Source organism: Corvus moneduloides, chromosome 16, assembly GCF_009650955.1.
Source record: "Corvus moneduloides isolate bCorMon1 chromosome 16, bCorMon1.pri, whole genome shotgun sequence".
NCBI classification, from domain to species: domain Eukaryota; kingdom Metazoa; phylum Chordata; class Aves; order Passeriformes; family Corvidae; genus Corvus; species Corvus moneduloides.
Window position 1 is genome coordinate 14,566,898 of NC_045491.1, and position 25,713 is coordinate 14,592,610.

The 25,713-nt window shown below is 45.5% G+C and overlaps 1 protein-coding gene across 4 annotated transcripts in view; it reads left to right on the forward strand.

Moving 5' to 3' along the window:
* Positions 1 to 25,713, forward strand: part of GSG1L (GSG1 like) — a 56,472-nt gene that overhangs the window by 16,000 nt on the left and 14,759 nt on the right. For all 4 annotated transcript variants that reach the window (XM_032125534.1, XM_032125535.1, XM_032125533.1 and 1 more), the window contains exons 2-4: positions 2,765 to 2,812; positions 17,431 to 17,583; positions 21,624 to 21,735. In XM_032125534.1, coding sequence (XP_031981425.1) covers positions 2,765 to 2,812; positions 17,431 to 17,583; positions 21,624 to 21,735 — 313 coding nt within the window. The remainder of the gene's footprint in view (positions 1 to 2,764; positions 2,813 to 17,430; positions 17,584 to 21,623; positions 21,736 to 25,713) is intronic.

The following is a 25,713-nucleotide window of genomic DNA, read 5'->3' on the forward strand; positions in this document are numbered from 1 at the left end:
GTGAAGGCACTGCTGACATCTTCAGTTCTCAGCGAGATGCATGTCTGCATGTGGAAGTGTGGCTGTGGTTTATAAATACCACCAGTGGTTACCACTGAAAACAGAGGAGGGTTTTCCAGTGCTCCAGCAGCAAGAACAACAAAGGGAAGTGTCAGGAACTGCTTGTGCAGTTCCTACCATGACCTTCAGCAGCAAGCCAGGCACAATCAGCCATCAAAAGTGAGGTGACATCCAGGCTCTTCTTTGCCTCCAGTCATTCTTTTTGCTATGGCTCCTAAAGGACTTTTTCTGGACACTCCAGCATTTTCTGTCCATATTATTTAAACTGGAGGCCTCAACCACAGGGCAGAGATGATGTTCTGGGCAAGTGGAATTTGAGGGAGGATGAGGTGCCTGTGACCACCCTCCCCACTGCCCTGCAGATAAGGCACCTACAGCCAAACACTGGTAACTCAGAGAAACTCTGTCCCTTGCCAGGTGTCTAAAAGGCACCACCAGCTCTCAGAGCAGCCTGTGCAGTTTTTGTAGTTACAAAGGCCATTCCCCTGTGCCTGTCTTGGGATAACATTCTGGAGAGTCAGGTATTTCTTAAAGGTTTCCAGTTGGCTTTGGATTCACTGTAACACAAGTGAGGGATGATCAGTGAGAGCCAGTTAGCTTGAAGTCAGACTAAAACAAAACTGTGATAAAAGTAATAACTTAGATCTGACAAACAAACAAACAAACAAAGACCCAAACCACTGATCCATATGGCTAGAATGAAAAATCCTGCTAAATCTGCTTATATCAAGTCCAAATCTAGAGGTCACTCTCCCTATATTCCCTTGTTTTCATGTCAATAAAATTCCTGGAGAACCTCATGCCCTAAAACTCAGAGGTTCTGGATGAGAATGTTTTCTACTTGCACCTTAGTATATTTTATAGTCCACTTATTTATCTGGATTTCTTGGTCAGGAGCTTGAAGTAAAGAACTTGGGGGAGCTGGGCTTGTTCATGTCCCTACAAACAGAGAAAGGATGAGTAGACTGGTGCCAGAGCAGCTACAGAAGTTTGGATTGGGTATAAGGAAACACTTCTCCAGATGTGGACCAGAGTGGGAAGAAACTCCATCTTTGAGTCACTAAGGGATGGGTATCACCATCCTTGAAGCATTTCGGAGTTTGAGTGGGAAAAGTCACAGCCCTGCTCTGAACAGGAAGTGTGCAGGGACGGTAATTTCTGTGATCCTTCAGTTATCTTTCCATCTACCTGCCCCAAAACTCACTCACTCACTCACTCACTCACTCACTGACATTCCTCCTGCCCATATACAGCCTGCCCTGTCCACCCCTTTGGAAACAGAGATGATGCTTTCATAAACCAAGTGTCCCTTCCTTTTCTTGGCTGTCCTCTGGATTCAGAAGGTAGAAATGCTTCCCCTGGACATATCAAAATGTTCATTACAATGTCAGGCAAACCTTTTCTTTTATAGCTACTTATACATAGACTACAGACTATGTACACATCACTTCTCAGTGTACTTAGCATAGATTTAAAACTGCAAAAAGTAAATTTAAAGTAGTAAAAATAGCGTTAAAATAATAGATTCTTATCTCAGCTCAGCTATCATTTGAACGATTACATTTACCTCAATCTTGCCAACAAAGACACCAGAAAAATGAACACTTTATATTGGTTTTTACATATACTGAATTACAAATAAGAAAAAAATACACACTGACTTCACCATCACTGTGGCAGTTCACTGTTTATTCTTTTTTAATGGATCACCTTTCCTAAATTAGTCTTTTCAACTTTGCAATTAAAAATGAGCACAGCTAATTAAAAACCCCAGCCTAGTCCTGTAGCTGCGTTTGCATCAACTAAAGTCTTAAAGAGCAAAATGGACTCTATTCCATGACCTCTGGCAGGACACCTTGGAGGACATCATGTCAAAAGGAACACATACACTTGGTAGATGGATGCATCTAGGGAAGAGGAATTATTTTATCATCTTTGAAGATACTGAAGAAGTAAAAAGAAAGGTCAAAGCATCCACCCTAAGATACATTTCCTGTTCAGAAGCTTCTCAAGAATTCCTGCAAAGCCAGAGGTGGGGTCCTAAACAGAGAGAGTTTAATTTACAGTGGAGCACAGGGAGTGGCACAGGCTGTGATGCTCAGAGCAAGGCATTTGCCTGCTTTTTAAACATTTTTTTAAAGTGTTTATACATTTGCTTATGTGCTTTGCTTTGTGCTTCAGGTTTTGTCAGTCTTAGCCACACGTGTCATCTGTCTATGGAGACCTCTGTGCCCGTGGCAGTGCCCCCCAGCCCTGGGATGTTTGGTCACACTGGGGGGGCACAGGCATTGTCTGGTGATGAGAAAGAGGGCAAAATTGTGGGTGAAAGAGTCCTGTGCCCTCCCAGTGCCACCCTTGTGAGGTGTTTGTCCCTGTGTCACTCTAGATAGAGTCCAGCACTGTTCCTGCCCTTGGGAAAGAGCAACACTGACCCCGCAGGGACTCAGCCAGGAAAAGATGTTCTTCACTCCCTGTAACCCAAATTCCTGCTCAAGGGACTGCAATCCCAAGGGAAGTCCAGCCCTTGAGCACAGCGGGTTCGGGCAGGATGGAGGCATAGGGAAATGTCTGTCCCCAGTGTGAGACAACCCCGAGGTCCTGCAGAGACTGGGCTGGGAGTGCAGGCAGGAGCCCCAGTCAGAAAGAGAAGGCAGAGCAACACCAACCAACTTCTGTCTCCTAAAACAATGCTTTTCTTTTAAAGGTGAAAAATGTCGAAGTTTTATTGACCTTGCCCCGGCTTCTGAAAAAGGTAAGACCATACAGCCAAGGCTTCTTCCCTTTTTACAAATTGCATCCGTGTTGTGTCTTGTCGTACCTGAGTGGCAGGGGAAGCACGGCTCCACAGGGACCTACATGTCATCCACATTACACACAGCCAGCTGAAACAAATACCAAGGGTTTATGACAGCTGTTTGCTCACTTTATGCAGGTCTGTCATTTATTTGGTCTTAACTCAGATGACTTTTTTCAAGAAAAATAAAGATTTATATTGTAAGACAGACATTTTCCTTCTTCCTCTAGTGAGGAAGAAAACACTGCACAGTCTCCTCAGGCCATGAAGACATTTATGATCAGAGAAATACAGTCACAGTACCAAACATCTTTTTGTGAGAGGAAATCATCCAGATGCTTCTTTGGTTGGTTATATATTCAAGTGCACAGAAGCAGGCTGCAAACATTTTTCTCACCCTGGTATTGGCATTTAATTAATTAATTATTGAGATTTATTTCATTTTCAGGAGCAATTTACCCCACATTTGAAAATCCACAAGGGAAAAAAATATATGTAGAGTTCAATTAAAGTGAACTGAGCCCATCCTGGTCCCAGCTGCCCGCAGCTGACGAGATGCCCCATATATTTCACCAGACCACTTGAGACAATCCCAAAACCTTTCGGGCACAGGCTGCCTTCCTCAGGCTTGGTGGAGCAGCAGTAAGTGGAGTAAGGAACAAGGAATTTCCTTAATTTGCCCGAAATGCTGATCCACTGGAAAACAGGAAGAAAGTCAATTACTGCTAATAAAGCAGGGGGTTATTGCAGGGAGAGAAACAGTCACAGAGCCTCTGTGAAATTCATTGTAAGCAAACCCAAATAAATTACGCACACAAGGGAAGAACAAGCCTGGGATTAGTGTCGCTAATGGGCTCCGAGTTAAATCTCACAAACAAATGGGACCTTGGGGCACAAAGGCTCTTACAAAACCACCAGCTCAACACTCAGCAGCCACCAGGAAACAAACTCTGCTAGAAAACACCACTAAAGGACTCAGGAGCATGGCAGAGAGCATCCTGTACAGTGCAAGCACTGCACGCATCTGAGAGCTGCACTTTCCTGTAATCCAGTGGGGTATTTTGTGCTTTTTAGTGCAGCTCCCAGAACGGCAGCAAGGATATCAAAGCTCCAGAAAGTTCTGTACGAGGATGGGAGTAGGACTGCATCCTGAAGGAGAGGCACAGGAGAGGAGATGGACAGTGATAAGGGTGTGAGAGGAGCCAAAGAGGCAGCTGGGGAGTGGAAGCTCCCTGCCCTTCCCATCTCAAGGGCTGTGGGCACAGCATGGGCCCTCCAGCACACGGAGCAGAGCAAGCACAAGGTGCCTGCTAGAAAGGCAGTGGGGTGGTTTTCTGCTTTATCCACTTTCTGTGGAACTTCATTATGGTGCATAATGCTTGGTGGCATCACCCACTCACTTTCCAAAACAGCATTTAGTGCTTTACTTTTAGGATTTCTTTTGGTTGTGTGAAATGCTGTCAGCATTTTTTTTTTCCGGGAGAATTTTAGAGTTGCTGCATGATGTCAGCACATATTTCTAGACTATTCTATATTTCTTTCTTGAGGAAGGAAGGATCTTACTGTGTAGTGCTATAAAGAAAATTCTATCTATTTCAGAAGGCTTTCCATGGAGTTATAAGGCCTATTTACAGAAAGGGAGGGGAATGCTTTGCCAGTGATGGAAAGTGCTGACCCTCAGACTCATAAACAAAACGAGGTTAAATTCTCCAACTGTAGATCAAGTTGCACACTGCAACATGGTGAATCTGGAATTTTCACCATCAGTCTTGTACTCCCCAGAGCTACTTTCACCACATGTGAAGAGAAAATTGATGCCAAATTTACTTTCACTGAAGAATTCTTTAATGTCTTGACTTAATCTGCTCTTTTCCAGTTAGAGGGAACTTCCCATTCCTTTAATTTCTTCATCCCCTCACTCAGCATTGACTTTAATGGTCAGAGGCTTATCAATTACTCAGTTCCAGCCAGTCCACATAAATGAGAAAGGATGAAATACTGTGAATAGCAGATTTGAGTTCAGTTCAAACATTGTGGTTTTCCCAGGCAATTGTGAAACTGGGAAATTTCGGACTAAACTTACCTTCACAATGAGATTGCAACTTACTCAGTTTCCGTTCATGTTCTTAGCTTCACTTACCACCAAAAAGTGCTTGTTTATCTGAAATGTCTCTATAATTTTGTTTATCTGAAATGTCTCTGCAATACAAGCTCCATTACTGCAGATGAGCACTCCGGTTTCCCAAAGTTTTCCTTTTAGTTGGTTTTCCCTGATCCAAAGAGGATCCCTGTCTGACCAACTTCTAAGCTAAATACAGGCTCTTGAAGCCTGTGCCTGCTTCTGAGCACATCATTTTTCACTTTTAAGACATGTTAAGAACAAACTTAGCGTAGTTGTACAGCCCATCTTTGCTTGAGTCCACCACCAATTAACAGCAAGGTGGTATTAAATTCCTCCAGATTATTTAAAACCTTCTGAATATAGAAAAAAAAACCCCAAAACTATCATAAAAACTCACAGTAAATAAAACCATCTATGATGAGGTCTAGTCACATCCTTACCACAAACCTTGCATTCGTAAATGAGAATTCTTACAGAAAAAATCTAATAGTTTATGGCTGAGCTTCCTATCTTTATGCATTAGTGCTGGTCTCCAGTGTAGCTGGGAGGTGTATCTCTGATCAGTTATTGTACCCTTTTCATATATCTCACCAGTGACATGTACTAAAAGGAGGCAGCAAAATTTGGGGCAAACAGACCCACAGTATGGTATAAATAAGCATTTCCAACCCACACTATGAGAGCTTTTTCCTGCATTTAAGGCAGCTGCCAGCAATCTGTCAGAACCTCATAAGCCTAACATTGAATTTATTAGCTGTTGCTGGTTCTTAGTGCCAAATCTGCTTAACAAAATCAGCTTCATGATGGTAGATATTAACTAGGAAAAAAAAAACCACAAAACATTTTCTCATTACAGTTTACATTTGCTATTGATAAAAATGATAGAGCAATAGCTGGTTACAGTGGCCAGGACTTTTAATGGATTCTCACAGAGCAGATGTTGGGGCCCACGAAGTGTGCTCTAATTTTCAGCACAGGCGTGAGCAGTAAGACAGCAAATATTTCCAAGAGGAGTTGGAAGGGAACTGTCAAAAAAAGTAGGCTGGACCTGATATTTCAGTTCCCAATTGCTTCTGGGATATTCTCCACAGAACTTAATAAAAGTTTTGTTCCTGCTGAGTATTTTGCTGCCTGAGGAAGAAAAAGGTGAGTTATTCAGTGAGGGATGCTTTGTCCCTGTTGTGCCAGCCCCACCAGAACACTGAGGCTGGGACACTCCCCACCACACTCCTCCTCCCACGGCAACTTCTGCCATCCCTTTCCCATTGTTTCAAATCTGTGCCCCAGAGAACTCCCAAGAGGCCATGGAGGATACATTCAAAAGGAAGAAACCAAGACCAAAAATTACATCTGGAAAACATGACACCACAATGGAAAGCAAAACGTCCCATCAAATGATCAGATAAATGGCTTCAGTGATTTGATAACACCACAGCTGGACACATCCACGGGTGTTCCTCCCCTGCCTGGGGCTGTGTGGGGATTCCAGCTCCTGCATCCTTCTCTAAATTCATCACTGCCAGCTATCAGCCACGGGAAGAGCCGGAGGGTGAGCCCAGCCCAACTCCTTGTGCAGGGGAAGTCAGCTGGAAGCAGCACTGGTGCTGGAAGCATTTTGCCAGAGAAGAGCAGGGCTTTGCAGGAAATGTGCCCCCAACAGTTTTTGGGATGGTGCTCATGGAGGCTGTGACTTTCCAAGCACCTGGAGTGCCCACAGCGTGGAAATGAGGGGCTCTGGCCTGAGGAGCCCTGTGGGGAAGCTGCCTCAGGAACAGGCTCAAACGTTAGTGTTGGCTCGACACTTAGAGATGGCCACACAAACACAGGACAGGATTCCCAGGGCAAACTCTTCACAGGTGTGGCACAGCCTGGTCTAGGTTACTCCAATGCTCTGTAGCACCTGACTTTGTGGAATAATTGCCACAAGGAATGGCAAGGGAGCAGGCTGTCAGCAGCTGCCTGTATTGCGCTGCTTCCTACCTATTGATAAACTCACATGCGTACAATAAACAAGACTTTTCAGAGACCACAGAGGTAGAGGCAAGGCAAAACCCTGCAGAAGGAAAATGCTCATGGCTAGCGAGCACTTAACAGTCCAAAATCTTGCAGGGGGGCTTTTTAAATTAGAGACTGTCCTGGCAGAGGTAGGAGATGCTTCCTGCACGTCCTCTACACAGCTCGTGATGATGCATCCTGGAGAGATGAGGCAATAAAAATTCTGTATTGCCTAAAAAGTAGCTGGCAGAACTAAAGTAGCACATGGCAAACAGCAAGTAAACAAACCAAGTCTCACCGAAACACAGCACAGGAAAAAGAGAAAGCTTAGCCAATTCTGTACATGCTCCTAAACCAGCACTCCAACAGCAATTAATGAGAAGAGAAAAACTAGATGCCTGATTTTAATGTATCCTGACATAATAGGTGTACCAGGAATTTGATGGGAGAAAGATAATTAGAGGAACAATAACATCTTGGTGCTGATTACACTGAAAGACAAAGCAGATGTCATGTACTAAAGCTGAATCAGAATAACGAGGTAATGTCATTAATGAGCAACACAATCTCTGTAGATGGATTCCATGTTCAGATAAAAAACACAGAATTATCTTAGTGATCACCCCTTGGGACAGCTTCAGTGATAGCAGGGTTAAACTTGATAGCAGAGAAGGTGTAAGGACAGAAAGCAAAACAGCAGGAGCTGACTCTAAAACCCCATGCACAGACCAAGAAATGTTATGCATGATGCAGAGACAAAATTTGGATTATGAACATGGAGAAATTAGTGGGAAACTTATTACTCTTGCCTTACCCCTGCACTTGATTCAAAATATTAGGAAGAGATCCCTTGTAGGGTGACTAACAGATTCAGCAGCCTTCTGAAGCAAGAAAAGTGATTTTAGAAGTTGTGAAGAAGGGAACCCAAGAAAAGCAAGAGCTGATTAAAACACATTAAAATGCTCAGCTAGAAGGACAACTGAAGCTTGAAAACCTTAAAACCACTGGATTTACTGCAGGCCTCTGAACCAGGCACAAACCCTTCTCAGTCACTGAGTGACTGAGAGCAAATGGCAGATAATGATCCATGTTGATAAATGCAAAGTGGGGAACATGAAGAGTCATCCTACCTTTACATATATACTGATGGGTTCTGAATTAGCTTTTCCCCTCAGGATAGAGTTCTTGGAGTGATGACAGACACTTCTATGAAAACATTAATTCACTGCTCTGCAGAGATTAAGATGAAAAAGAAATACTGGGATCGCCGTGGGAAATAAAGAACAAAACAAAAAGTCACCATGCCACCACAAGTACCCACAATGTACCCACCTGCAGCTCCCTGTGAGCACCTCTCATCTCTCCCCTGCCAGCCTCAGCTCAAAGAACTTACAATAAAATTTAAAGACATAGAGAGAAGAGTGACATTTATGGTCAAAAATAGGGAAATACTTGTTTGTATGAGAAGGACAACGCAGAGCAGATTTCAGGCTGGAAAAGAGACAAACGAGACTTGTAACAGCCAAGTTAAAAAACAAACCTCCTTTTTTATGTACTGGGTAGATGTTCCCAAGAAGAAAAACAGAGGATCAATTTTCTAAGAGGAGCACTTAGAGACCTGCATCAGTAAAAAGAAATGTAACTGGGTCTCCCACAAGAACTGTATACTTTCCAAAACAGTCTCTATATTCTTCTTGAATGCTTCCTACTGCATTATTCTTCATGTATCTGCAATAGGGTAAATCCATACCCACACAGACAAATACCTGTGCACTTGTCATAGGAGAGCTATGATTAAGCATGCAGGAAAAATGTGTTGCCTGTATTTTATCTGTATTTTCTTACACTTCTGTTATGAATCTTGAAGTTAGTTTTAAGAGGCAATTAGACATACAAAGATGAAACCATTCTTACCATTCAAGCTACATTTCTTATTCTTAAAGGAAGAAACAGGTTTTTTTTCACACTGGGGATGCCAAAGACATGGGCAACACTGGTCTGAACATCATTCATTTCTCAGCCCAGTGCTGAGGGTGGAAGTACATCACAGGCCCTGCACTGTAGGTCTGCAAAGGGAAATATTGAGCCCAAATATATTTAGTAAGGTACATGGGATAATTCTCCTTTAGAGTATTTTTCATCATCTTTTCCACTTTATTGCTCTACTCATTATATTACTACTACACCAGGAAAGAGAGAATATGGATACAAAGATATCCCACAGTCTGCTCATCATACACAGGATTCAATCTGCTCGATGCCAGAACCATCAGAAGCCGTAGAAAACACACCATCACAGAAAAGAGAATAATTTTATGAGTCACAGCTCCACCTCACCTTTCAAAATAAAGAAACTAATGAAGAGCTAAAGCTAAACAAAATCAAAACATGGCTTTTCCTCTCTACCCTCAGCAGGGGCAGGTATTTCTCCTCTGGCTTCTCATGTTCTGCAAAGCACAGTCTCTTGTCTGAGTGCCAGCCCCTTATCTATCCCTGCTGCCTGGTTTTGTTTACTAGAACAGGTATTTTCAGGTACCTCAGGTGACATTTAGGGTCATGCTTTGTCTCTGATGGCTGTGTGGTGTGCTCCTCACAGTGTTTTCCCTCTGCAGCACGGGAGGAGCGGGCAGATGGTCTGCTCTGATGTGATGCATTAACCAGCAGCGCTCAGTCCTGGTGCCAGCCACAACAACATGCTCAGGGTTTATTCCTTTCACCATTTTTTATTGATCACTCCGATATTTCTGGCTTGTAATTCCCAACATTGAGTAGCAGAGAAGAGCAAATGACTAAACCCATCCGAATGGCACTGGAAGAGAGAGGGAGATTTACATGAAGCTGACCTTGCTGCTCTTCCAAAGCAATGTGCACAACATTTCTCAGTGTGCACCCATTTGCCTTATTTTTACCTCTCTTCTCTCATGTGAAGAGGAGAGATTTAAGTGAGATCCAGGTGTCAGTTCCAACAAAGTCACTAAGTCTGAAAAAGCAGAGCAGTGACTCTAGAAACACAAGGACAGCAAAAACAGAGCAGGAGACACATGAGCAGAACATTTTGTTGCTGCCAACATGGACAAGGGTAACAAGTCCCCCATCTCCCTGGCTGCTGCTGCATGAATGGAGACCAAGGGGGAGAATGAAATGCTTTTGCACAAAGAAGAAATAGCACCTGCAGCAGGGCTTCCTCCATGCAAGTTCACACCACCCAGAACCAGGGCTTGCCCTCAGACGCGGTTCTTTTCCTCCCACATGGGGTGATACCTGTCTAGTTGACTCATCACAGCCTCTTGTGGTTTTCCTATGTTTTCTGGCAGTTCAGGGACCTTGGGGACAATGACTGTGAACCTCAGGGTGAGAGGAGCGCTTTCTCCCCCAGGTAACAGCAGCAGTGTCTGGGTTAGCAGCTGCCAGTGGGGATGTGGGAAGGTTCCACGCTCTCCAGGACAGCATTGCTTGGATACTGATGTCTCCTCAGCTGCTCAGCAATGCAGCACTGCTTTGTCCTTCAAGTGCCACACTCTGGGTTTCATCTCAGTCAGGCACAAGAATCTCAGCGGTTGTTTAGGAGCACACATTGCCCAGCTCCACTGCTTTGAGCAGATAGAAGGGGTTTTTGTCAGGTAGGATGCAGAAAACCCCCCAAAGCTTCTGCTTGCCTGCATCGGACTTTCTCAGACAGATCAGGGTTGAACTGGCAGAGGAGTGACTGGAGCTGGTGTCTCACCATAGCTCAGACAGACCCTGGCTGTCAGGGCAGATGTGTTACACTGAGTTATGAGGAACTCTAAACCTCTCCAAGAGCTCTCTGGCTGCCTGCAGCATGGTCCAGCCTGATCACTTGTTCACGTGGCAGAGTGTGAGAGCTCAGATGAGGCTGCTTTGGTCAGACCCCTGACCCCGTGAGGGCAGCTCTGCTCTGGGACAGGCTGGGATGCAGCAGCCACAGATACACAGGGAGCACAGGCTGAGGGGGTGGGTGGTCCTAAGGAGGATGAATTCCCACTGAGGCATTCTGAAGATGAGCTTGCCCCAATTAGGAAGCTAATTTTCTGTCCGAAAGGGCCCTCAGAAATCAATACCGATTCTGGACCATTTCGTCTTGGGCACTGCTCAGGGAGGCTGGGCTTTCAGCAGGCAGTGTCACACAGCATGGCAGGTAATACATTCATTTATGGGTTCCTTTATGCCGGATAATTTCCAAGCCACTCTCCAAAATGCATGGCAGACATTTCCAGGCACACAGTCCCTGCCTTTGCTGGGTATAACATGGTTAACATGACTCAGCAACATCATTCAGGAACAGCAATATGATTTTCCCTGAAAGAAATCCTTTAAGAGCAAACAGCTCATGTTTATGGATACAAAATGCTTTGAACTCACCCAGCAATTCCTCTGTTGGCCACCTCTTCAGTGTTTCCTTGAGAACATGCACCAACACTGCATCTTTGACAGTCATTTTCGTGGCCTGACCAGCCTGAAGGAGCATCCAGAAGAGGATTTCATTATTTCATCTGGAGATAGGACCTCAAAATTTGGCATCAGATCCCGTTGGCATAGTGAGCTGGCACCAAAACTCAACTTTTCTGATTTGACAAGTATGCATCAAACTCCATGGCTGCATGTGACTGTAGGTGGTAGGAGGTATAGATGTGGTTTAAACTCTCCAGAACTGGTTTGTTGGCTGCATTAATCTCAAAAACTCAACTGTAATTGAAATTATGGAACTTTGGTGTTCCAGAAACAGCAGCAAATGCTTGTTTATCATCCTGCACATAATCCCATTCAGGTGTTATCCAAGTTCTTGGTGTTTCAATCCAAATTGCTAACAAGCCTGGGCATGGTTTTAATAATGCAACACAAGAATCATCTCGGCATGTTGTGGGGAAAGAGCACAGAAGAACGTTTCAGGCTTGACACGTCTCAGTTAACCAGAGCTCTCTCACGGAAAAGACGGAGTCAGAAACTGTTGCGGTTTTGTGTCAGGAAATGGCAGTGGATTTGAACAAGGAATGGACTTTGGCTGTCAAGCAGTCAAGTTCAACTCAAAGCTCCTGGAAGTCATTAACAACGCTGTTCCTTGGGTTCCTTCATCAGGAACTCACTGAATGCCTCGAGTTCTTCTAAGCAGAATTCCCATGACTTTTATCAGAATCCCTGTTTCAAAGGAAGCTCAGCACTGGAGCTCCCTGACTCAGTGCTCCGTGGTGGGAGGTGACAGCATGTCCCCTTATAGTGCCTCCCTCGGTGGCCAGGGCTGACCTGAAATGATTTCAGGTTCTGTGAAGAACTTTGTGAGACTCATTTCAGGCAGAGGTAAAGATTCTTTATCTCACTGTCAGAAAAAAATGCTCCATTTGCTTCATCCATTCAGGTCTGTCTGCAATATCCTTTCTCTCACATGTTGGTTCAGGCAGATGCACTCAACTCGATCACCAGCTCTTGCAGAGATGCACTCAGATCTGTGGATCTTCTTTCAAAATGCTGCTGCTCTCTGCTGTCTGACAGAAAGGCAAGGAACAGATCTTGCCAGGTGGTTCATGAAGTACTCGAGTGCCTAAAACCCCAGTGATCTTGTGGGTAACAGTTCTCCTCTCAGCCATAATGAAGAGTGTGTTCACTTCACTGGGGAGTGCTGGAAAATTAATTTCCTTGGCATGTAACAATGCTGCTGCAAAGGCTGAGAGCTTGAGGAGGTGGCACTGGTGCTTCTCATCATGAACTCCACAGAGAAGACAGTCTCTCACACATTGATGAGGAAATAGCAAAGCTCAGACACAAAGTCCTGTAATGTCCTGGCTACTGTGCTGATCTTCTTCCTGCCCTGAGGTCTGCTGATATGAATGTGATATGATTCCTTCTGATGCAGGGGCCCTATAAGTTGATTTGTGTGAAATCTTTTGGTGAGTCACAGTTTTTAATCTCAAATTCTGGGTGAGCAACTGAGCCCAGGTCCTGTACTTTCAGGGATTTTGCTTCACAGGGAGGTTGTCCTGAAGCTGGTGACCCCTTTTCCTCCCCGAAAAGCCTCACAATCTGTGGTGCTCAGGTTCAGAGCAATCCCACCTGGGACTTACAGGATGTCTGTGGGGCGGGAGCAAAGATCCAAAGTGTCCCACAGTGCACAGAATTATCTCTGTCATTGTCAGGAACACTGCTGAGGAGGTGACAGACTGGTGGAGAAGCACCAGGGACAAAAATGACAGGAAAAGATGTGTTAGAACAGGAGGTGGTGATGGTACTGATGTCAGTGGTCATCCAGATCGCAGTGCCCACCTCCCTGCAGCTTCTCAGACATCAGGGTGGGAGACACAGGACAACAAGCTGATGTGCCACAGAGATGTGACAGGACAGCGAGACAGGTCCCTGACACCTCCTGGCAAGGACAGAAAGGAACGTGCAAACCCAGCACATTTTTGTCACCTGAAAAAAGCCCAGCAGACATGAGGAGGACTTGACAGCTGGCATCCTCTGCATTGTTCCAGGGAATCCTGGAAAGACTGGCTGAATACTTTGTGTCTTGGTGCTTGCATGCTGGGTGGGCTCCCTGCACACACCCGCCCTGGTGAGAACGTGTGTGCAGCAGTGCGACTGAAACCACTTTGGGTTTCGTTTTGCTTTAAAGTCGAAGACTCTGCTTTCCTGGGAGGTCTCACATTGGAATGCCCTTGGCACAGCAGCACATCCCAGCTGAGCTCCTTCCCAGCCCCTTCTCTGCACTGGCAGCTGTGGGTTTGTTGAGCAGGCAAGGCAAATGCATGGACAGGATGAAGACCAAGAGATGAATCTGTTGATTTATGAGATTACAGATCCTCAGTTACAGGCCATCCAGGTGGAACTCTCCAAGTGAACCAAGTACTGACTCTTCTGAAGGAAAGATTTTTCATGAAAGCTGAGTTAGGCCAGACAGATCCCTGGGGCAGAGGACACAGGCTGGAGGGGAGTAAGCAGACAGAAAAGATGACAGCAGAGAAGATTGGAAAAGAGAAAAATCCCCTGGAGAGCTTCTTTTCTGTCACCTGGAATGACTGAGGTCCCCTCAAGAGAAGGAGCTCTCTACTTTGCAGGTAGGAGGCTGTAAGAGATTGTGAGTGGAGATGATGCCAAGTGACTGCCTCATGAATCTCATGTTGAGAGAGGAGCAGTGGGAGATCACCACCAGCACAGAACAGAAAGACTCTGTCTCCTGAATTAATAACCTGAAGCAACTGTTCTGCTTCAGGCAGCCACAGGAAAATGCAAAACTTAGGTTGCATTTACTGGGTGTTATTATTTCAGATGAAATTCAAAGCCAGAGCAGGCAGGACAGGACATAGAACTATGCAAACACCACATGTGGGACTTGCCTTTCCCCACATTAGATGTGCTAAAAAAAGGCACAGAGAAGGTATTCAGTTACCCCATGAATAAGACAAGAGAGTTTCCTTTGTAGATATGAAAAGGGCCCCCCCAAAAAGTAATAATTGACTGTGCCTCCAACAGCAAACTCACCCAGCCTTTGTGTCTGATCAGAAAAAGGTTTTACAGCAGAGCAAAGCTCACGTCTCATTGAGCTTTTCATCCTTTCCTTGCAAGGTTATCCTGCTGACAAAGCCACTCTTATCCCAGCCTTGTGGCAAGGGAAGCCAAAGCACTCCCTGTGACAGCAGCCACACAGTCAGGTGTTCCTTCCTCCTGTTCCTTTCTCCTTCCTTAGGAGGACAAAGGACACCAGCTGGGCCCCCAGACCCTCCAGGCTCAGCTCCCAGAGCCCTCCTGTCCCTCTGCACATGTCTCCTTGCAATGGACACACAAACCTAGATGCTCCCACAGGGACATGTGCACCTCCCCAGCTCCCTGCTCCTTCCAAGCTCACTGCACTGCTGCCTGCAGCACCAGCTTCAGGCACTGGTCCATAGGTGGGCAACAGGTAGAGTGGGCTGAGTACATCACCTGAACCCCAAGCCACCACCTGAACCCCCAAAACCATCAAGCAACCCTCCAGACCCCTCCTGAAGGGGTGCACTCCAGCTTCTTGTTCCCCTCTCCATAGGTACATCCAGGATTACCCCGTCCCAGGAGCAGAACCCAGCCTGTGCCCTTGTCAGATTTCATGTGGCTGGTGACACACCCAAATCTGCCAAGGTCTCTCTCTCTCAAGGGACTCACAGTCTCCTCCTAATTTAGGATCACAAGAAGCAAACTTCCTTAAGTGTGTCCAGGTCATTGATAAAAGCATCCAAGAAAATTGGCCCTAAAACTGAGCACCACCAGCCTGATATTATCCCATGGACTGCAGCTCTTTGAGCCCAGTTGTCCCCTCAGGGAAGCAGAGATGGAGCCACACCACAGTGGTGAGCTGCAGACACTGTTACAGCACTGCCCTGGTGTGCACAGACCACCAGTGGGTGTCCACAAGGGTTGAATCAGGGCAATAAACACCTGGGCAGGTGTGTTGTACATTAATATTCCAAGTGTGGGCTACATGGATTACAGCTCATTAGTTAGGGCTGTCTGCTGCCTCAGTCTGTGGGTCAGGTTTACGTCATCTAATTCTTCCAAATTCAAATCATTCCATCATTCTCTCATCATAGAAACTGATGGTTTGAGAAAATGAGGCAAAATGCCTTCTAAAGCCTGCTGTATCTCAGAACAACACCCTTGCTCTCTCTCACTTGCATTCCTTTTTGGAAGAGTGTGCCAGTTGCCTGATACCAAATTGACTAACAGGAGTGAGATAAGCAGCTGTTTGCTGTTGATAGATGCAATATTGCACACACAGCCACTGTGAGCAATTAAAAGCTTTATTTATTGCTATCTCTCTAGTGTGGTATAAGAACTCGAAAGGTCAGCTACAGTGGCAACAACGAATAGCACATACTAATTAGATGCAATTATAAAGATGAATTCCCAGACAAAATATGAGCTGGGATCAGCCTGGTCACCAAGAGGACACTCAAATGTTTGATAACAGTGAGACTGCATATCTGGTTTTCTAAGCTGGACTGTAGGCTTTATCACACATGTGCTCTCACAGTGAGGAGAGAAGGTATTAATATAGTGAAGCCTGTAGCAGTCTCTATGGTTACAGCTAACATTTTCTAATATAAGCCATTGTCTTCAGATGCTTAACTTTCCATGTTTCAACTGCTTAGGCTGAAATTTTCCATCACTGCTCATTGTTTCCAGGTGAATTCTCTAGCAATCAGGTTAGCAAATGTACTGGAGAATTCCAGCAGATTCTCATGCTGAAACGGCAATTGGAAATTGGGCAGGGACTTAATTTTATCGTCTGTTCCCATCCTCCCCAATTTACCCCATGGCTTGGTGACTTTCAAAGACTCAGCAGATCCTGCTGGAGGTTTTGAGCTGGAATTCCCAAGCATGACATCTCCTGGTGGTGAATCAGTCCCTGCTGGGCACTGCCCCGCGCTGCCAGAGCCCGTGCCCTGCACACTGCCCCCGAGTCCTGCAGAGCTCAAACAGGGCCCTGACCCTCAGGGCTGTACCCAGGAGCTGAGGAAACATGAGCCAGGCCGAGTTTTGCATCTGCAGCTCCTCATCTGAGCCTGTTATAAATATCTGTGCCCACCCTGCTGTAACTGTGGCAGTTTCTGTGTCAGCTCCAGTGGCACAAACCCTGTGAGGTGGATCCAAACACCTTGAGTGAGAACAGCCATCCTGCAGGACTCCAGTTTCTAACAGCCCCCAACCCTATGCTGTGACAGGAATTTCAAAACCTGGACTGAAAATATTTTCTTTGTGGAAAAGAGGCATCCAAGCCTGTCCAGCTCCCAGCAGCACACAGACAGTCAGGTATCCTGTGCCATCACCTCTGTGTGTGCTGGGCTCTGCTCATCTAAACTGTGGCACAGGGTGGGAAAATGAATTCTGTGAGCTGTGCCTTGGCTCAGAGGAGCCAAGAGGTTCTCACACATAACCTGCAGAGGTTCTTCAGCCAAGCTGAACAAGAACAAGCAACAGCTTGTTCTTTCTGCAGTCTCTTTACCACCTTGGCACTCTTCACATCTTCATTCACCACTTTTTCTATTTTTCAGAGATCGGGCCATGGTTTGCTGAGTTTAAACTCTGTGAATCACAGAATCATTAAGGTTGGAAAAGACCATCAAAATCATCAAACCCAACCTTTGACCAAAGGCTCCCATGCCCACTAAACCACACTGGGAAGTGCCACCTTTACTTGTTTTCTGAACACTTACAGGCGTGGTGACTCCACCACTTCCCTGGGCAGACTGTGCTTAATAACTCTTTCAGTAAAGAATTTTTTCTCTATATACAGTGGGTGTGATAAACATTTTTTAAAAACCCAGATTACAGTTGCCAACCTTATAAACCAACCAACTTTTACAAAAAATTACACAGTTACTCCTAGATATTCCTGATTTCCTAATTAATTTTTGCCAACATTAACCTCTTGAAAGTATTCCCCAAGTGATGACTGGTTGTCTCTCTTTGCCCTCAGGTGTGCTGTGGCTCTCAGTGGTGTCCGAGGTGTTGTACATCATGCTGTTGGTCGTTGGGTTCAGCCTCATGTGCCTCGAGCTCTTTCATTCAAGCAGTGTCATAGATGGGCTCAAGTTAAATGCCTTTGCTGCTGTCTTCACTGTGCTTTCAGGTAGGAACCTCCCCCTCCCTTTTCACCACCTCAAAGCAAAATTCTGCAACTCTGAGAGAATAAAAAAACAGAGGCTCCAAGACTCTCTTATCCCCATTTCGCTATTGCAATTTTTCAATGTAATTTTTTGTTCCTTTGGCACAAAGACTGCATGATAAATTTGCCTCTTGCCACGGAGAAGTGAATATCCTCATTCCTGATTTCACAGCAGCAATGCAGTAATTATCCTTCCCGCACAGCCATTACCACAGCTCCAGCCTCAGCTCCATTTGCAGCATCATCACACTCATTTTCCAGAGGAAACTTAAAAACATGTAATGCTGAAAATTCTTTTTTTCTTTGTTAATCCTGAAAGTAGGTGAAGGCTGGAAAACCAAAGAAAGGAGCTAATCTTGTTAATTAACCAAATTGAGAATGAAAAGGGTTCTAATAATGGCACTGAGGAGCAGCCCCAAGGGTGATCTGGGACATGAACATCTCTCACAACAACTGCTTCGGGCTATTTTCATGCTCGGTCTGTACTTGGGGCCTCTCACCATCTGAACTTGAGGAAGTGCCCCTTCCCTTCTGTGAAGCTTTTTCTGGCTTGAACCCCCACTTTCCAGGATTCATACAAGCAGCCAGAGTGCTCATGTGAGCACTCCTGCATGGACCTCTCAGGCAGAAAGAACTCCTGCAATAGAAGTGCATTTTATTCTGCTGCATTTTATTCTGCTGCATTTCAGGCTGGAAGACGTTACAACAGGCAGTGTACATTCTGGGAAGGAGCTTGTATCTTCAGGGATAGCTGCAAATTGTGAAATAGTAACAAAAACAAAAGGTCAGAAGTAAAGCTGAGTGACAAAAAAATCTGATAAGAACAGCCAAAGCATATTTTTCTGCTTCGGATATAATTTGGAACTTAAAAAAAAAAAAATCAGTTCCATTTTCAAAATCAAACTATGTGGAATTCTTCAGCATTCAATCAATTACTTCCATGCTGTTCCTCTCTCCCTTCACCATTAACTGCAGTTTTAAAGTTTTGTAAGAATGATGAAGTTTTCTTTCCTACACAACTTTCTATTTTTATTTTGGCCTTCCCTCTTCCTAAGTACATTGCCAAGATAGTCCAAATATAAACTTCAAAATTTACAGGGAAAAATGATAGAGGAATTGAAACAAGGATAAAACCCCAAACCCCAGCACGCTGCTAGCTGTTATTTTCAATGACGGGGATATCAGAGGAAAGAAGAAAACTATATTTATTTAAGCTTAGCATATTTATAATGACATAGCTTAATAGAAATTAGGTAATGAAGGGGACTTTCCATTGGAGCATAACACTTCTCATTAAATTCATGCTTGAGTTCCCTCATAAAAGTTCAATGAGATCTCCACCTTCTCATAGCTCAACATCTAAAGGTTAGGAAAAAACATCCTAACAGTGTGGTCACTTATTGTTGTTCCTTAATCTCCTACCAGCCATTAAAAAAATACCCCACAACATCACAATTTTGGTATCCCTCTTAACCATACACAAACTAAAAAAATTACACGTCTCTCACGTAATATTTATAATAAAACATCTTAATTACTGTGATATATTCTATAAATAGCATTTCTAGTAAAAAATATCAGAAAATGGTTTAAAATACATTGTCTTTTCCAAATACCCGTCATCTCCAGCTTTCCAAAGTTCCTTAACCTCTTCCATTACCAACACCTCCAAAGAGCTCTGGTCCTGCAGGGCTCATGATCTCAAGCCAGCTATAAATGGTCAGTGTTCCTGCACTGCCCCCCACTCCAGCACACCACCTTACCAGGATCTCCCATCTGCAAACACCTCTTGCCCCAGACCCTGGATGGGTGCAGGCATTGTGCCCTCCCTGCCCAGCCTTGAGCAGCCAGCTGGGGGAAAAGATGATCCTGTGTCACAGGCAGCTCATTTTAGCTCATTAAATGTACAGCAATATGGACCAGGGGGTATCCCCATGGAGAACTTGGCAAGGCACAGCTAAAATGGACCAAACCGAAAGTCAGTGAAGCAGCACAACAAAAGATTTGCATTATTCTGCTTTAGTTTGGATGTGGCACAACAGCACCAACAGCCCTGCCAGGTGCAGACCCAGCCCTGTCCCTCCCTGCCATTAGGCAGACAAAGCAAAGAACACCACGTTTCCAGGCTTTGGTGGTGACCTCCTCCTCACCTGGATCAGTGGACTGTCACCTCAGCCTCCCACACAGCCACAGGGCTGAACGTGGCTGAAACCCTGTGCAAGGTTTGCGTGACAGAACAGAGCAGCTCAGCCCTCCTGAGGCTCGTCCTGGCTGGGCCAAACCTCCTGCTGGCTCTGAGTGACTATGAACGGTCTCAGGGCAGTCTGTAAGATTTTATTAGGGTTGAAAATTACTGACAGGACATACAGAAACAGTAAACCCTCAACTTAAGATCAAGGCACAGCTGTCAGCTGAAGAAAAATCCACTGATTTAAAAAGTTCAGCAGGCGCCCGGTGCATTCTGGAAATTAAATACAACCAGAAATGAGCAAGGTGTGCAGCACTTTTCTGTGCTCCCATTAGGCCACCCACCCTGCCCAGATCTCATTTCTCCTGGAGTGAGTTGCTCTTTCCACCTCCTATCTTTGCAGTGTGTCACTCCAACACGAGGCAGCTGAGCAAATCACCCCAGCTCCCTGTAACACAGTGTCTTCTCTCAGCCTCTGCAGTTGTTTGTATCAAATCTGACATTTGTCTTGCTGAAGGTCCTGCTTAACATGCCAACAACACAAACATTCCCCAGCTTCCCTCCCCCAGAACTGCCCTGAATCATCCACGTGTCTGGGGAGACTAAGAGTGTTTTAGGTTTTGAAAGTAAGAAGAAGAGACAATAATTCAGTATGGTTGGGGGAGGGAAATCTGGATCTTCCACGTACAGGAAGGGCAACCATGGAAAGAAGTAGGTGGTCAGAGAGAACAGTGAATGAATGGTGCAAAGTGTAACACACAGACCTCACTGTACCCACCAGGGCAGAATATGGGTGTTTCCAAGTGCCTTGAACTGCCACTGCAGCACAAGAGGCTTTTGCCCATCTGTAGGCCCCAAGAACTATTTGGGATATAGTGATCCAGCCTCACCTCCTCAGCCTTATCCCACACTTTCCTGAGCTCATTGGGGATCATCACCCTGCACTGCCCAGGTGCTATGGCAGGAACATCCCAAATTATTGTAGCTAGAAAATACTCCAAGCCTCAGAGCTGCTCCTGACCACCACTGCTTGAAAAGTGGGGTTTCATTTTCCTCAGAGGGATGTTTAAATATAAAGTTCAGGTGGTTTTTTCTGTTTAAACTGCAGGACCACACTGGCCAGCTAAAGGCAGAGCCACTCAGGCCACCCTGTGATTTACTGCAGCCTTGTTCTTTAATATCACAGGGCCTGAAGGCTCTAACACATTGTCTAATCCTCACCCAGTTGCAGTTCTCTCAGGGAGCTATAACAGTCTCACAAAAGCAGCACCAGCACTGCACCATCAAAAGTATCCCAGTGGTGTCCTCTCAGCACACATCATCAGGAGAACCAAGCTCACTTCCTTGTGCAACTTCCAAGTGTTTTATGAGTGTTCAGATTCATAAATCTTAGCAACTACTGGGACAAAATATGGTTCTTTGGCATGAACACATTGAGTCTGCATTGCCTGCAGAAGCCTCTCTCCTCATTCTCACCTGAGGCCTGTCTGGGATGGGCTGTGAGATAGCTGTGGGTGGCACAGCCCTGGTTTGCAGCAGCAGGGTTGGTGGGGATGCTCATTGTGCAACATTTTCTTCAACGATTTTCTTCCTTCAACTCCTCTTTTAATTGAGAATTCAGTATGATGCAAAATATTGAGCTCTCAGTCATATCTTTCCTCTGCCCATGCAGCTCCCTCCTCCACAGTAGAACAGGAGGCATAAAAGTACAACAAAGACTTTTTTGCAGCTCTCAAAGCACTTCCAAGCAGTAGCTCCCTCAAGAATGATAAAAAGCATTGGCAGAAAAATTCCTGTTCTAATCCCTGCTTCCCAGGTCTCTTGGGGATGGTGGCACACATGATGTACACTCAAGTTTTCCAAGTGACAGTCAGCCTTGGGCCAGAGGACTGGCGACCACATTCCTGGGACTATGGATGGTCCTTCTGGTAAGTGTCACCACCAGTTCCTCTCTTTTCTCTTTGGAGTTGTTCCATCACCCTGTTGGGAGGTGAATTGCACATATCACCTCCAATTGCCAGGAACTCGCCTGTGGATTTCCAGCTGCCAAACTTGCAGGAGCACAAGCCCCCGGGGCTGTGCAGTTTTTGAGGTGTGGGGGACAGTTAGGGGTGGCTGTGCAGCAGCAGCTGTGCTATCAGCAGGTACAGAGCATTTGTAAATAAACAGCACCCACAATTACCAACACAGATTGAGCACTCTCATTAAAGTTCAATTTAGGAACATAATTGCCATGGCATTTCTGAGACTTTTAGACTTTTCTTTTTTTTCCCTCCTTGTTTTTAATTAATGTCTCAGTTGAACCTTACAGTGCAGCTTTTAACACAACTGCAGAGGAAGGTTCAGTGCTCCTGGCATGATGAGACTTCCCTGTGGATCATGGGGAGAAGGCTTGGGAAAATGGACATGGCATTTTTTTTTTTACCTTTCCCATTTATCTTCTAAAATCACATAAAACTAATTTGACCAAGACACAGCAACTGTGTTATATTGCTTGCAAGTTTATAAGAAGCTTAACAAGAGCAGGAGGCTGTGGAGAATAAAAATACCTGCAAACAACATCCCCATTCCTCCAGAGGCATCAGCCTCTTTGGATGGATAGAGAAAATACCTTCTTCTTGTCATTTCTAAATATAGCACATTATTTTCTTTCCATCTCAAAGCAAAAATAACAATCTTTGCTAACACCAATAAATAAATATAAATACTTCTCATGCACAGCACTGCAGGGAATTATTAGTCTTTCCTTCTCACCTCTCTATGCTGTGTTTCATAGGAGGAGTTGCTACCATTTTAGCAACATGTTACGAAATACCAATCACATTATATTTAAAATACAGCTTATTTTGTGTCTCAATAATGAATATTTATTGCATGTGATGATGGACTTATAAATACATTGCATTCCCATATTTATAGTATTTATAATCTTTATATTAATATTTATAACAACTCTGTCACAATAATTGTATAATTTTCAATATATTTAAATAATAAGGCGTATTTGTCTTCAGTAATCTATTTTGTAATTTACTGCAATACTCAAACTTCGGAATGCTGTTGAATGTCTTGCATGAACAACACTCATTAGATTATTCTCCATCTTGTGCAAGCCAAGAGCCCCCATGGCTCAGAGTGGGCACCAGGGTCCCTCAGGGCATCCTGAGCTCTCCCTGGGCCCACTCATCCCACCCACACTCCCTGCTGGGAGCTGTGTCCCATAGAGATGGAGCTGGGAGCTGGTATCCCATGGGAGGTGGGTTTGGGAGCTGTGTCCCATGGCAGGTGGAGCTGGGAGCCGTGCTCCATGGGAGATGAAGTCCAGACCCCAGCCCTGTCCCAGAGCAGCCTCTTCCTCAGCTCTCCCTGGGCAACCACAGCCAGAGAGGGCACAGTAGGCTTTGGTTTAAGGACCAGGACTGCCCCTGGGTTAGGTCTCGCTGTGGAGGACTCTGGAGACACCCACAAGCAGGGAAATATGTGGGAGCAACATCCCCTCTGCCCGTATTGCTGGGGTGAGACCTCAGCTTCACTCCACACAGCCACTGTGGGAGCTGAGCTCCTCTCCAGCTACTGCAGCCACAAAGCTCCTTCTTGCATTTAGTAGTCTCCCTCCCTCCCTCCCTCCCTTTCTCCCTCCCTCCCTCCCTTCCTCCTTCCCTTCCCTTATGCTTCCAAGGCAGCACATTTATCCGTGCAGGATGTGGGGCACGGTGCAAACATTGGCTCTGCTGGGACAGGGGTGAGCAGCAGCGGCACTTTCAGCCTGCAGTGGTGCTCAGCAGCCTGAGGAAGGCCATGGGGTCCCTCATGCCACACTAGTGATGAGTAGCAGACCTGGAAAAGGAAGGTCTGGAAGGCAAATGAAGCAAAAACAAGGCTTCTGCCTTCCAGCTAACACTGAGCCACCACTGTTGTACAGACCAGAGAGCTTCAACCTCCCCTGACACCACCCAGACTTGAACATCTTCTTTAAGAAGGGTTAATCACAAATGCCCACCCAACCTGGTGGAAAACCACACATGTAGGAATTATTTTCTGCTCCGTCCGGGTTCTGGTGACATCCTGGAACATGAGCTTTGAGAACCCCTCACCCAGCAGCATAACCACCACCCTGATTTTCAGCCTGCTGTAAATGTGCCACTGCAGCACCCAGCCACAGAACACGGCCCAGAGAACTGAAACAGCCCTGACAAGTGAGGCCAGGGAACGCTGTCCCCATGGCCAAGAGTCAAAGGGTCTTGGGGATCCAGACTGCCATCCCTTTCCCAAGTGCCAGTGGGAAAACTAAGTTTTCTGTGACTCAACTTCCTCTCTATCAAAAGGGAATGATAAAAACACCCCTCCCCAAAATGAGCAGACTGTTTACAGTCTGCTCAGATGTCTCAGGGTTGGCCTCTGTTATCCTACCCCATTCCCAAGGCACTGGCAAAGCCTGAAGGTTGTTCTGGTCTCTGGCTTGAGTCAGGAGTGGGCCAGGGGATTCTCCAGGCAAGGGATTTCAGTGCCTCTGAGGATCAGTAGCTGTTTAAGTTAAGACTCTCTAAAGAAAATAAATATTAAAAGCCTAAGCTGTTTAAGCCATGGAGGAACATGAGAGCCCAGCCCTGAGCGCAGCTACAGGAAGCTCTGTGGGTACAGTCCCACCACATCTGGGGCACAGCTGGCATGGACCATTAACAGCATTGCTGTTAAAGAGGTCTTCACCTAAGGCAGGTGTAACTCTTGAAGGTGGGACAGCCACTGCTTACAATACAAAATACATAGCATTTAACCAAGGTCCATAAAAACTAAAGCACATCTATCCTAATTGCCTAATTACTATAATTTCCCAAATGCCAGACACTGAGAGTCTTCATTCTGTATTTCCTTCTCTGAACCTTTCAACACTTCTGATTTCATGATTAGAAACCATCAGAAACATCCAAGAGAAGTTCTCCCTCAAATGTCATTCCCCAGGCACCTCCCAGGCACAGTGAGGTATGTGGATTTGGCTGGCTTCTTCCTGAATACTCTTTAGGAGCCCAGCTGGAAATGTTTGCAGCTGCTGGAGCTCTTCCACACACTCCACGTGGGAGGAAGACTCATGCCAGGAAGACTCAGGCCAGGAAGATGCTGTGCCTGGACACTCACACCTAGCACAGGTTCCCTTCCCACTTCTCCTCCCAACCATGGGAAACTTCAGGGAACTTTGTCACCCCAGGGGTCACTACATTTCCTTCTCATTTGATTGCATCTGGCAAACAGGTTCAAAAATGACAAGGAAGGAGCTGCCTCCACACATCTCATTGCCTCGGGAGTCCCTGCAGGACTTGTTATAAGCTGAATTTTGAAATCATTGAAATGAGCCATTTCTGTTTACTTGAGTCACTTTCTCCCTAGATTTTTCAGTCCATGAATATGTGCTCTTTTTCAAGTTTTGTCTAATTTGAAATGAGAAACTGCTTCCTTGTCGGCAGGTCCTTTGCAGAATGGGAAAATAGCTCATGCTGAGGGCTGTGTTGACAATGAGTATTTATAAGATAATGCTACTGGGGCTGGATTCTTTCTGCTCTGCATAATTCAGATCAATTTGTTACAGAAAAAGTGCAAAAAGGAGCAGGTAAAGTGTGTCACCATCATAGATGATGAAGTTAATCCAACTTAGTTAGGGAGCCACTGTGAAATATGTGTAGCCAGAGTTGATGGGCTGAGTGTGAAGCCAAGGGGAGCTTGAATGCAGAGAAGCTCTGCTGACAAAAGGAGGAATTCAGGGTCTTTTTTTGCAGCCTCATTTCATGCTCAAAAAGCATCTCAGCTCCTTGGGGCCATGAGTCCCTCGCCAGCCCCATCTGAACTTGAGGTCAGGGAGGGCAGAAGAACCTGAGGGGAAGCCCTGTCCACAAGCAGGGAACAGAGCAGCTCCC